This window comes from Erpetoichthys calabaricus, chromosome 8 (assembly GCF_900747795.2).
Source record: "Erpetoichthys calabaricus chromosome 8, fErpCal1.3, whole genome shotgun sequence".
In the NCBI taxonomy this organism is placed as follows: Eukaryota; Metazoa; Chordata; class Cladistia; order Polypteriformes; family Polypteridae; genus Erpetoichthys; species Erpetoichthys calabaricus.
In genome coordinates, this window is record NC_041401.2 from 166614233 (window position 1) to 166627639 (window position 13407).

Genomic DNA, 13407 nt, shown 5'->3' on the forward strand with positions numbered 1-13407 from the left:
CTATATTAAAAGATAATTTAATCAAAGCTCAAACAGCACAATCCCGATATTACAATAGAAACACCACCATTCGGGAATTTATTCCAGGTGATCGTGTTATGGTACTCGTTCCCACTTCCCATTCTAAATTATTGGTGCATTGGCAAGGCCCTTATGAAATTAAGGAACGAAAAGAACTCATTGATTATTTGGTTAAACAACCAAATCATCGACCGAGTGAGCAAGTATATCATATTAATCTGCTGAAACCGTGGAAGGATAGGGACAACGATCCCTCCTCCGGTCAGTCTCGCTCCCTTTTCATTAAAAAAGAAAACCTTAATTTCGGACCGGATTTGAGTCCGGAACAACAACAGGAGCTGGAGGAATCTATCCTGTCTATTCAGGAAGTGGTAAGCGAAATACCAGGAAGGACTGCACTGATTGAACATACTATTATCACTGACCCGGGGGTAGTTGTCAGAGAATGCCCATACACACTCCCGGAGGCAAAGAAAACGGAAGTTGAGGTGGAAATCAAACGTATGCTGAGACTGGGCATAACTGAAGAGAGTTACAGTCCATGGTCTAGTCCTATTGTTGTGATTTGTAAAACCGATGGGTCGTCGAGGTTCTGTAATGACTTTCACTGTCTCAATCAGGTCTCTAAGTTTGATGCATATCTAATGCTGCGAGTAGACGATCTACTCGATCAACTTGAGAATGCAAGATTCCTAACTACTTTACTGCATGACAAAAGGGTACTGGCAAATTTCTTTAATTCCTTTTAGTACTCCTAGAGGACACAGGCAATATACTGTTCTTCCCTTTGGTTTGCACAGGGCACCAGCAACTTTCCAGCATCTGGTAGATACACTGTTATGGCCCCACATTTCATTTAGTGCCACCTACCTAGATGACATGGTCATTTATTCTGGCACATGGAAGGAGCATGTATTGCAGGTTAAAACGGTGCTCACTACACTAGCACGAGCATGTCTTCGCATTAATCCCAAGAAATGCTTCTTTGGGTTAAGAGAAGCCAAATATTTGGGAAATCTGGTGGGGGGAGAAACCATTAAACCACAATGTTCTAAAGTTGATGCCATTATTAATTGGCCCCATCCGATGACTAAGCGGCAAGTACAAACTTTCCTGAGTTTAGCGGGGTACTACCGCCGTTTTGTACCTGACTTCTCAGAGATAGTTGCGCCCTTAACTAATCTTACAAAGAAAAGGGCACCTATTAAATTTGTATGGGACACCTTAACGGAAACTACATTCAGTGACTTGAAAATGGCCCTGACGTCAGCACCTGTTTTTAAATCTCCTGACTGTTCTTTTCCTTTTCTCCTCCAGACCGATGCATCGGACACAGGATTAGGTGCTGAGCCACTGCATCGATGGTGCTGAACACCCAGTCATGTACCTTACCCGGAAACTGTTAAGACAGGTAAAAAAGGTATGCTGCAGTGGAGTGTGAAGCCTTGGCGATCAAGTAGGCAGTAACCTAGTTGAGATACTACCTGTTGGGACGTGAGTTTACTGTGATTATGGATCATGTCGCCTTACAGTGGATGTCTGTACATCATGAGTCTAACCCACGTGTCACGAGGTGCTTTTTAAACCTTCAACCGTATCGGTTTACTGACATTTATCGTAAAGGTTCCTTGCAGGCCAATGTGGAAGCCCTCTCCCATGTCTACGACCTCTCGGTGCTGGCCGCCCGACATGATGGGTCTGGGCTGGGGGGGGGGGGGTCATGTCACACACGTGTCCTTAGAAGACAGTCAATAAGCCCGAAGGTGAGTGAAACATCGCTAGATAAGGGGTTGATATGTGGTAACGATGCCTCTCTCTCTTTACTTCCGGCAGAAAGACAGAAGAAAAATAAATCAGGGTGGATGAACTCTAAAAACAGCCACCGGATGACATCACTTCCGGCTCCTCATGATGCCATCACTCACCTTGCTATATCACTTCCGATCCATCCTTGATGACGTTGTTTCAGTCGCTCTGATTCGACGTCATTTCCTGCCAACTCACTTCCTGCATCCATTTTGCTTGTCACTGTATAAAAACAGCATCTTAATGTACAATGATGGTCAAATACTTATGGTTTTTGATCGCAACAAAGTCTGTTTTGTCTTTATTTGTCCAATGGACATTATATGGGGACAGTCCCCAAACCTTTAAATTTGTGAAGGACTCTTTTTTGAAGGACAACCTATCATACTATATTTTGGAATGCCTATTTATCTGCATTCCAAATCATAACCTTACATCTTCTAATAGCAACTAGTCTGGTTATTATTCCAAAAGGTAGGCCTTAAAGAAGTTGTTTTATGGTGCTTTATGCACCAAAAACCTGGAATGCTCTATTGATACAGAAATACGCCAGACTAACATCATGAATCATTTTTAAAAACTGCTAAAAACTCACCTTTTCATGCAGCTTTTTCATAGCTACGTTTTAGTTGTACTCCTAATAGACTGTCTTAGTCCAAGTCTTAGATCCTCCCATGCTACAAAGCATATCAGGCAATAGCATTTTCAGTCTTTGGTAAAGGTCTCAGCTTCGTCCCAACTGATGTTCAACACCTTCAGATCTTGTACCAACATTCCTCTTCAAGCGTTCTGCAGGCATCTTTTTGGTCATTTGGCATTCTTTGGGATCCGATGATTCTACATTCGAAGGACATGGCTGTTCAGTCAGAGTCTTCTGCGAGTGACGGTGATACAGTTTGCACAAGCCACTTCTTCATGGAACCTCTTTGTTGGTGATGTGATTATAGTTATCGGATCTTGAGAATTCGGCATAGGCACCTCTGCTGGAAGACATTAAGTTTGTTGTTGATACTTGCTGACGCCTTCCAGGTTTCACTGGCAAAAATGACTGTAGGAATCACAATAGAGGTAAGCAGGTGAAGCTTGATCTATAGGGAGATCGATGGCGAGGACTAGATGTTGTTCATCCTCTGGAAGACTGCTGTCACCTTCCCAATGTGGCACTTGACATCTGCTTCTGCGTCTTCATCTTTGGTGATCAAACTACCTAGATAAGTGAATCTCTCCATTTCCTCCAGTCACTTTGGTCCAATCATCATTCCCTTTGTTTCAAATGAGGCATGTATGTCCATGATCTGTGACTTATCGGTGCTGATCCTGAGGATGATTTTGGTGGCTTCTTAGTCAAGGTCGGTTGTCGCTTCCTGCAGTTTCATCTCATGTTCTTCGAGCAAGGCGATGTCATCAGCAAAGCCCTGGTTACTAAAGTGATCTTGATATGGTCCAGTTGATACGAGCTGCGATGCGTGCCCCTGCTTGTCGTATGACATAGTCCAGAGCAACGAAGAAACCGAGCAGGGACAAGATGCAGCCTTGTCCAATTATTATCTCTAAGACGTCTGTGTAGCTATTTTCTGTTTTGATGCAGGAGTTCAATCGACGATACAGATCTTAGAAGATGAATGAAGCTCTTGGTACGCCACAGGAGGACAGGATCCACCAGAGGGACTCTTGATGGATGCTGTCAGAAGCTTTTTCAAAATCAACAGTTATGACTAATGATTTTTGGATCTCGACACATTGTTGAATGATTCTCCGAAGGGTAAAGATTTGTTCGCTGCATGATCTTCCACCAGGGATTCCGGCTCATTCTTCCCTCAGGCGTTGGTCTATAGCATTCCACAGAGTAGGACCATGCAGAACACTTTCCCGGGCACAAACAGCAGGGTGATACCTCGCCAGCTGGTACATTCAGAAAAGTTGCCTTTCTGTGGGATCTTGACTATGGCACCTTTCTGCCAGTTTGATAGGACTGCCCCGGTTCACCAGCACTCATTGAATAATATTGCAAATTTTTCTGCCATGGCCTGACCACCATGTTTCAGAATCTCTGCAAGTACAATATTTCATCTAAGTCATCTTGTTTGTTATTCTTGAGGCTTCTGATTGCGATGTTAACTTATTCAACAATGATCACCCTAGTGTTTACTTGTAGCTTCTCTTGAGCTTCATCCACATCAAAGTTATAGGTAGTGGTTAGGTCTGGTCGGTTTAGGGTTTCTTGAAAGTGCTCAATCCACCTTTCATTTTGCTCTTCTTTGGTGGTGAGTTGCTTCCAGCTTTAATCGTTGTTTGGGATATTGGAATTGCTTTTTCCTCCTGTCAGCTAGTTGATGATGCGGTAAAGTGTTTTGGTGCCATTACAGTCTGCTGCCCATTGCACTTTGTTTCTCTTATGTTCCAGCCATTCCTTAATATCTTTCCCTATAGCTCTTCTTCATAAGTCAATCCAGCACCACATATTTTCAGCTTTATCCTTCTCGGGCATTTGTGTTTATGGCCAGATCACATTCCCTCTTCGTGATTTTTCTCTCAATCAGTTTCCATGTGTGATTTTGGATCCACTTCTTCTTCTGACATCCTCAGTAGTATCTTGGTTGCAAACTCTGAAGGTATCTTTGAGTTTGGTCCAGTGGTCCTCAACGTCTGTTGTCTCTCTAAGGAGGAGGATGAAGCAGCTGTGCAGTTCCATTGCAAAGGCATCAGCGGTGGAAGGATATTTGAGCTTTTTTATTATAAACTGTTGCTTTGGTATTGGCTGACTTTGATTTCAAAGTCTGAATTTAATCTTCGCCATGACTAGTTAATGGTCCAAGACAACAACACATTCGTGAGGAACCCTTCATCGTGCAAGAACGACCTCAAATTGTGGCAGATGCAGAAGTAGTTGATCTAACTGAAGATTTGCCCATCTGGTGACCATCAAGTGCTTTTGTGGATCCATCAGTGTTGGCAGTATGTGTTACCAGCATATGACCTCTTGTGTACACAGATTGATACCAACCATTCGCCATTGTCTCCAAGATGTTCATATGATGTCTGGGTTTCGATCACACTTTCAAAACCACACCAATCACCTCCCAATTAGGTGTTAAAGTCTCCAATCAAGACCTTCACATCATGGTTTAGGATGTTGTCAAAGACATCCTAGAACTACTCGTACAATAGGCCTACATCCTTCATCACGTCCTCCATGTTCTTCATTGGCACATATACTTGTATGACAGTTGCTTTGACGTGTCCATAGGCAAAACGGGCTATGATAAGCCGGCCATTGATGGGTTTCCAACTGACTAGTGCTCTCCTTGCACGTTCACTCAGTATCAGGCCGACACGCCATTTGTGCCTTTTGTCATGTCCTGCATATAGCATGGTCTTGCCATCACTGGTGATTCTGCCATTTCTTGTCCATCTGGTTTTGCAGATGCCCAGAATGTCCAATCAATAATTATCAAATTCTTGTATCAATTGAGCAAGTCGTCCATTTTGTTACATTGTCTGCATGTTCCACATTGTGATTTTTGTGATTTTTTTGGTGGAGAAGATCGCTTTCTACTTCGGGCACTGGACAACAGTGACGGTTTGCTCTAGCATCGTCATGTGGTTCGAAATTGATCTCTCAAGTTGAGTAATAATTGTTGAGATTCTGCTTGTTGTTTCCATAGCAGTTATAGTTTTTATGAGGATGGGTTGCTAGCCTGACACTCAACCATCCTCCTTTCACATCTGAGCTTAGGACTGACAATGGCAGATTTTCTGATAGACTATACATGCACAGAATTATCATACTTTTCTAGGATTTTAAATCTTTGCTAATCTCTACTCTTCTCTGCTTTCTTTTCTGGAAATTCCTCCACTATACATTGTGCACCCAGGTAACCCTGGTTATCTATGACAGCCACTACTCCAAATCCTCTGGGACAAAGCCTGGAAGCAATGAGGGATGACTTAAGAACATTTATGTTAGGTAGAATGCCCAGTGGAGGCAGGGCTGTCTTTTGCTATTTGAAGCACTGCAGGTTTTGTTTTTTTTCTAGCTTACCTGGAGTTTTCTTTGTTTTTTCTATTCTCCCGGCCATCTGATCTTATCATCGGATTCATCTTTACAGACTCAATATATGATATACTACTTTTTTTGTAAGCTTGTATTCATTTATTTTTGTTACCTGTTCTTTATTATTCTTACCTAATTTAATTTGTTTTTATTTGTTACTATTTCTTTGACATCTACTAAAGCACTTTGCACTACATCCTGACTAGTAAAATGTACTATAAAAACAAATATTGTTAAAGTTTTAATGCTTTGCATCTTGTAACACGCACCTATAATGTAAGTTATTCTGGCAATTTTAAAAGCACAGCATCCTCAGCTGTCTACTGTCACAATTAGTGTGTTTATATGCACTTTAATAACCCTGTCACTCACAAAAAAATTGTTTCTAAAATGCCAAGTAAACCCTTACTCCGGTTAGAGAATCTGGGTTATTGGCGTCTGTGAAACAAGGCTAACAGATGTAGATTTCAACCCAAGTAACCCGGTTATTTGGTTATGTATACAATTAACCAGGTTCCAGTTAAAGATTTGTAGCCTGTGCATGTTTGTTGCACTCTCTTCATCTGCACATGTGTTAGAAGCCACAGGTAGAAGTGTCCACAAGACACATTTCCTGTGGCAAATGGTCAGACGATCACATTATAGACTGTGGAAGATTGTGGGTTCGCTTCCCGGTTCCTCCCTATGTGGATAGCGCTTTGAGTACTGAGAAAAGCGCTATATAAATGTAATGAATTATTATTATTATTATTCCTTCTGCTGGTTGAAATAATCTGTCTTAATATTTCAGAAATTACTAAATTTAGTCTCCAGAACATTAGGGTAATGTGTTAAAAGTAATGTGGTTCATGTTGTCTAAAGTAACAAGTAGCCTAACATAAGTATTATTTTATTGAAGTAAAAATGCCTGCATTATTATTATCTCTGCAGTACTAAGTGAAAGGCACGAAGCATACATACCACTATTCTGCTTCATTACAGGGCTCAGCTGCACAGCCAACCAGAAGAGGGTGTTGCATGCAATTTGGTAACAGAAATCTTAAAATAAAGTGCCATTTTAGTTTTAATCCAGCTATTTACTATAGATATGTTGAAAAAGTGTGAAGAGACAACACAGCAGCAAGTGCTCATACCTCAAATCATCTGTGACTCAGGTCAAGGATGTAAAAAATGAAGCACATGAACGTATTTATAAAAACACAAGAAAATTTTCATAGGCTCCATGTTTGTTTATGGATTCATGACAGCCAATGATAAAGTTTCATGCTTTTTTGCACAGTTTAATGACATTGGAGCGTTTTGCCAAAGGTTAACTAGTTGCGCATGTAAACGGAAGTTTATAAGAAACACGGTAAATGCATTCAGTGTTATTTTATTCTATTAAATATTTTTTTATATATTTCCTTTTTCTTAAGTTATTATTAAAAATTAAGTACAAAACAAGTACAAATACACATAAGCAAATGAAAGGCAATTATGAGAAGGCACCCCTTGCAATGATGTTAAATTAGCTGCCAAATTAAATCAAATAAACAAGCAAGTAAACAATTAAATGATAATAATAACAAAAAAATAAATAAAAACTAGTACTAACAGCTGCAGGCCAGTTTTCACTTCAAACAAAATGGCAAAAAAATCTAAAACATTCAGTACTGCAGAGAAAGGTTTACTAAAAAAGTACTCATTTTTTCTGCTCTAGAGGGCTTTTATCTGTCAGTTATTGCCAGAATTTACTTCTATATCAGCCAAGTTTATACATTTAATTGATTTTGAAATTGCTGTTAATTTTAGTATAATAATGCAAGTAGCTTCTTATATTTATAAATGTAACCAGTGTAAATACAAAAAAAGGTACATTCAAATCTACAGAAGCATTTCTGGAAAAAACTACCACATGGATTCTGCTTCTCTGTCCTTAGTAAGAAAGAGGTCTCAGCAAGTTGGAGGTAACTATGGAGTTTAAGCTCATGGAAAGGTTTTACTCATAATGCTAAACTGAACTATTTAATTAAATTCAAATTAAAATATAAAAAGTCTAAATATGTTTTCTATAACTACCAATCAAATACAGTTTTCCAGCAATAGAACAAATAAGTATGAAAAATTCTCAATCAAATACACAAGCATCTCTCCAAGTAATATTCCAGTGGTGTTTGATAAATACTTACTGTGTAGGTAAAGCCCAGCAGAGGTTCCTCTCAAACACTGGAATCTGTGAGTGATGAGTAACACCAGTAACAAAACGGTAGAGGTAAGTTCTAGATAGAGCGCAATAACGGGCATGAAATGTATCTGGTACTCTGAAGGCTTTAATAATACTAAATAAAATGAAAAGAAAGAAAGAGGTACACATTAGTTAACAAAACAACAGTCCAGAAATACTGCATGCCTAAACTGCATGAACTAAACTGCAAGGACAAAATATATATATATATATATTACATATACATATCATATATATATATATATATATATATATATATATATATATATATATATATATATATATATATATATATACAGTGCATCCGGAAAGTATTCCCAGCGCATCACTTTTTCAACATTTTGTTATGTTACAGCCTTATTCCAAAATGGATTAAATTCATTTTTTTCCTCAGAATTCTACACACAACACCCCATAATGACAACGTGAAAAAAAGTTTACTTGAGATTTATTGCAAATTTATTAAAAATAAAAAAACTGAGAAAGCACATGTACATAAGTATTCACAGCCTTTGCCATGAAGTTCAAAATTGAGCTCAGGTGCATCCTGTTTCCCCTGATCATCCTTGAGATGTTTCTGCAGCTTAATTGGAGTCACCCTGTGGTAAATTCACTTGATTGGACATGATTTGGAAAGGCACACACCTGTCTATATAAGGTCCCACAGTTGACAGTTCATGTCAGAGCACAAACCAAGCATGAAGTCAAAGGAACTGTCTGTAGACCTCCGAGACAGGATTGTCTCGAGGCACAAATCTGGGGAAGGTTACAGAAAAATTTCTGCTGCTTTGAAGGTCCCAATGAGCACAGAGGCCTCCATCATCCGTAAGTGGAAGAAGTTCGAAACCACCAGGACTATTCCTAGAGCTGGCCGGCCATCTAAACTGAGCGATCAGGGGAGAAGGGCCTTAGTCAGGGAGGTGACCAAGAACCCGATGGTCACTCTGTCAGAGCTCCAGAGGTCCTCTGTGGAGAGAGGGGAACCTTCCAGAAGGACAACCATCTCTGCAGCAATCCAACAATCAGGCCTGTATGGTAGAGTGGCCAGACGGAAGCCACTCCTTAGTAAAAGGCACATGGCAGCCCGCCTAGAGTTTGCCAAAAGGCACCTGAAGGACTGTCAGACCATGAGAAAGAAAATTCTCTGGACTGATGAGACAAAGATTGAACTCTTTGGTGTGAATGCCAGGCGTCACGTTTGGAGGAAACCAGGCACCGCTCATCACCAGGCCAATACCATCCTTACAGTGAAGCATGATGGTGGCAGCATCATGCTGTGGGGATGTTTTGCAGCGGCAGGGACTGGGAGACTAGTCAGGATAAAGGGAAAGATGACTGCAGCAATGTACAGAGACATCCTGGATGAAAACCTGCTCCAGAGCGCTCTTGACCTCAGACTGGGGCGACGGTTCATCTTTCAGCAGAACAACGACCCTAAGCACACAGCCAAGATATCAAAGGAGTGGCTTCAGGACAACTCTGTGAATGTCCTTGAGTGGCCCAGCCAGAGCCCAGACTTGAATCCGATTGAACATCTCTGGAGAGATCTTAAAATGGCTGTGCACCGACGCTTCCCATCCAACCTGATGGAGCTTGAGAGGTGCTGCAAAGAGGAATGGGCGAAACTGGCCAAGGATAGGTGTGCCAAGCTTGTGGCATCATATTCAAAAAAACTTGAGGCTGTAATTGCTGCCAAAGGTGCATCGGCAAGGTATTGAGCAAAGGCTGTGAATACTTATGTACATCTGATTTCTCAGTTTTTATATTTTTAATAAATCTGCAAAAACCTCAAGTAAACTTTTTTCACGTTGTCATTATGGGGTGTTGTGTGTAGAATTCTGAGGAAAAAAATGAATAAGGCTGTAACATAACAAAATGTGGAAAAAGTGATGCGCTGTGAATACTTTCTGGATGCACTGTATGTATATATATATATATATATATATATATATATATATATATATATATATATATATATATACAATTTATATGTTTTGGGTAGGCAGTGTGGACTGGTAACTATTGGTAACTAACAGTATAAAAATAGTCACCATAGTATACACAGTCTCACTAAACATGCCTCTGTGCTCCTTCTGCCTTTGCTGTACATGTAATGTCTTTGAGGACTACGCAGAGCACTATATAAGATGAACTTTGCTTGCCTACATAAAGCAAAAACCAAAAAGGGCAAGGTGCATATCACATCTTTGTCAAAGCTTACATGTTTCATTAAAAAAAGGAACAAATATATCAACTTCAATATAATAATCATATGTTAGTAATTTACTATACAGTATTTACCCTACTCACAATAAAAAAGGTGTATTTTGAGATCATACAGCGCCATCTACAGGAAGATGTCATTATTGATTCCGCACAGGAAGAAAGTCTTTTCCAGTTTACTTTGTAAACTGTTGCTGTTTACACACTTAAAAGTAGGTCTGAGAAAGCAGAATTGCTGCAATGAAGTTCAATAAATATTCAATACATTATTGTGGTATGTGTATTTAATAAATTTGGTGCTCACATACCCTACAAAGCCTAATTATGAAATACAGATTGTACGTGAAATAAATATATTTTATTTCTATTTGAGATTATTGTTACATTGTTTCTTCTTTAATTATGCATTCTTGCTTTTTGATTTCACTGTTATAATGTATCAATCTATGAGAAAGTGTTTCTTGGTGTCTGCTAGTAGAAATGCTGTTTTTTGTTTCGAGAAGTTTCTAGAAAAACCTTGTTAAACACTAATTTGCTTATTGTGCAAAAAAATTAACTTAAAATTATAAAAAGCATTACCACACCATGGCTCATACAGAACCTCATGACCACTTAACCCTGGACATACCGGAGTACCAAAACAGCGGATCTGCCCAATCTGAGACTTTTACATTCTTTCCCTTCGAAACCTTCCAAACTTCTGCATGCTCCAACATTACCTGGTGTAGATAACACCCAGAGCATTGACAGCACACAAGTTAACAGAAAACAGAGCGAGAATGAGATATCATCCTAACAGCTGCAACTTTATTCATTCTACCAGTTTGAAATGATTAGAAATCTCCCAAAGCATTTTTCACAGCAAATATGCTGTATTCACCAGTGACCTTGTTCATCAAACATTTTTCTGGAAATTCACTTTGTGGCTGTGCTGTAAAAATGGCGGTGCCATTTGGATGAGACATAAAACCAAGGTCCTGACTCTCTGTAGTCAACAAGATCCTTGGGCTTTGAGTAGGGTGTATCCCGATGTCATGGCTAAATTCCCCATCACAGCCTAGTCATTCTGGCCTCCTAATCATCTGGTATCTCTGATTGGCTGTCTCTCACCCCTTCAACATTTAACAGCTAATGTGTGGTGAATGTATTGGTGCAAAATGGCTGCCGTTGCATCATCCAGGTGGACGCTGCACATTGGTGGTGGTTGAAGTGACTCCTGACTCAGTGTGTAAAGTGCTTTGAGTAGTGAGAAAATTCCTATATAAATGTAAAGAATTATTATTAATATAATTATTATTAATCGCCTAATTCAGTTTGATGCGAACAATGTAGGGTTCGCTCATCACTATTTAATACAAGCGGAGTATAAAATTATTATTTGTGTTGTGCTTACTTGTTGTTATTATCATGGTTATTTGGTCACCAGCAAGGCTTTGAGGTGGTACCATAAGAAAAATTATCTTTCACAGTGTACATTCCAAAACTAAATTTGGTCCATTCATGGAGATAATGTTCTGTGCGCTACACAAAGTGTACTCCCTTTGATTACTGACTAAGAGGTAATTTAATTCATTGCATACACAGTATTGACCGGTTTTCAGTAAAAACTTTACATTTACCCATTTCCTACTTCTACCAATCAATTAATGGTTTGAAATTGAATATACATGTCCCACAAAACTTCAGCTTCCACTGGGATCTCACTTATTTTAAAAATAATTGCTTCTGAGCAATCAGAATGTAGATTTCCCTGAGATCCAAAAGCTACTTTGCATTATAACCAATGGTTACCCTGTGTCTTCCTTTATATTGTCTTCATTCACAGACATTTTTCACAAAATGTAAGCAAAAATAATGATTGTAAGCATTTATTGATCACTGTAAGCCATATGTTTGAATTAACTGGATATATATTCATTAACAGATTATTTTGCTTTCCAAAAAAAGGAAAGTTACTAGTACTTGCCACAAAGCTAACACAAACAAAAAATTATTAAGATGGCTAGCTAACCAAGCTTAACATAATTAAACATTATGGGTCTATCTTATTCATGAATGTAATGCGAATTATATTTTTAATTAATATTTATTTTTCTATAACTATTGATAACATTAGGCAATGTGACACAGTAATTAGGGTTTTGGCTTATAATCCACAAGACTGCCAGTTTAATTCCCACCATAAGCTCCCTGTAAATCACCTATAAATTATTTCAAAATAATGATTCTGTATGAAATAAGCAACATATATGAATAAGATTATTGATTCACTGCTCTGCATTGACTCATCACTCCTGTGATGAATCCTTTAACTTGTCAGTGCTAATACTGTACAGCTCTAGAGACATACAGTTAGGTCCATAAATATTTGGACAGAGACAACTTTTTTCTAATTTTGGTTCTGTACATTACCACAATGAATTTTAAATGAAACAACTCAGATGCAGTTGAAGTGCAGACTTTCAGCTTTAATTCAGTGGGGTGAACAAAACAATTACATAAAAATGTGAGGCAACTAAAGCATTTTTGTAACACAATCCCTTCATTTCAGGGGCTCAAAAGTAATTGGACAATTGACTCAAAGGCTATTTCCTGGGCAGGTGTGGGCAAGTCCGTCGTTATGTCGTTATCAGTTAAGCAGATAAAAAGCCTGGAGTTGATTTGAGGTGTGGTGCTTGCATGTGGAAGATTTTGCTGTGAACAGACAACATGCAGTCAAAGGAGCTCTCCATGCAGGTGAAAGAAGCCATCCTTAAGCTGCGAAAACAGAAAAAACCCATCCGAGAAATTGCTACAATATTACGAGTGGTAAAATCTACAGTTTGGTACATCTTGAGAAAGAAAGCAAGCACTGGTGAACTCAGCAACGCAAAAAGACCTGGACGTCCACGGAAGAAAACAGTGGTGGATGATCACAGAATCATTTCCATGGTGAAGAGAAACCCCTTCACAACAGCCAACCAAGTGAACAACACTCTCCAGGGGGTAGGCGTATCGATATCCAAGTCTACCATAAAGAGAAGACTGCATGAAAGTAAATACAGAGCGTACACTGCAAGGTGCAAGCCACTCATAAGCC

The 13407-nt window shown here is 39.2% G+C and overlaps 1 protein-coding gene across 2 annotated transcripts in view; it reads right to left on the reverse strand.

Annotated features, from left to right (window-relative positions):
- Window positions 1–13407, reverse strand: part of pusl1 (pseudouridine synthase like 1) — a 60335-nt gene that overhangs the window by 19889 nt on the left and 27039 nt on the right. The window contains exon 4 of one of the 2 annotated variants that reach the window (XM_051930389.1): window positions 8050–8139. In XM_051930389.1, the coding sequence (XP_051786349.1) occupies window positions 8050–8139 (90 nt within the window). Of the gene's footprint in view, window positions 1–8049; window positions 8200–13407 lie in introns of both variants that reach the window. The other variant, XM_028807740.2, reaches the window with a different exon arrangement.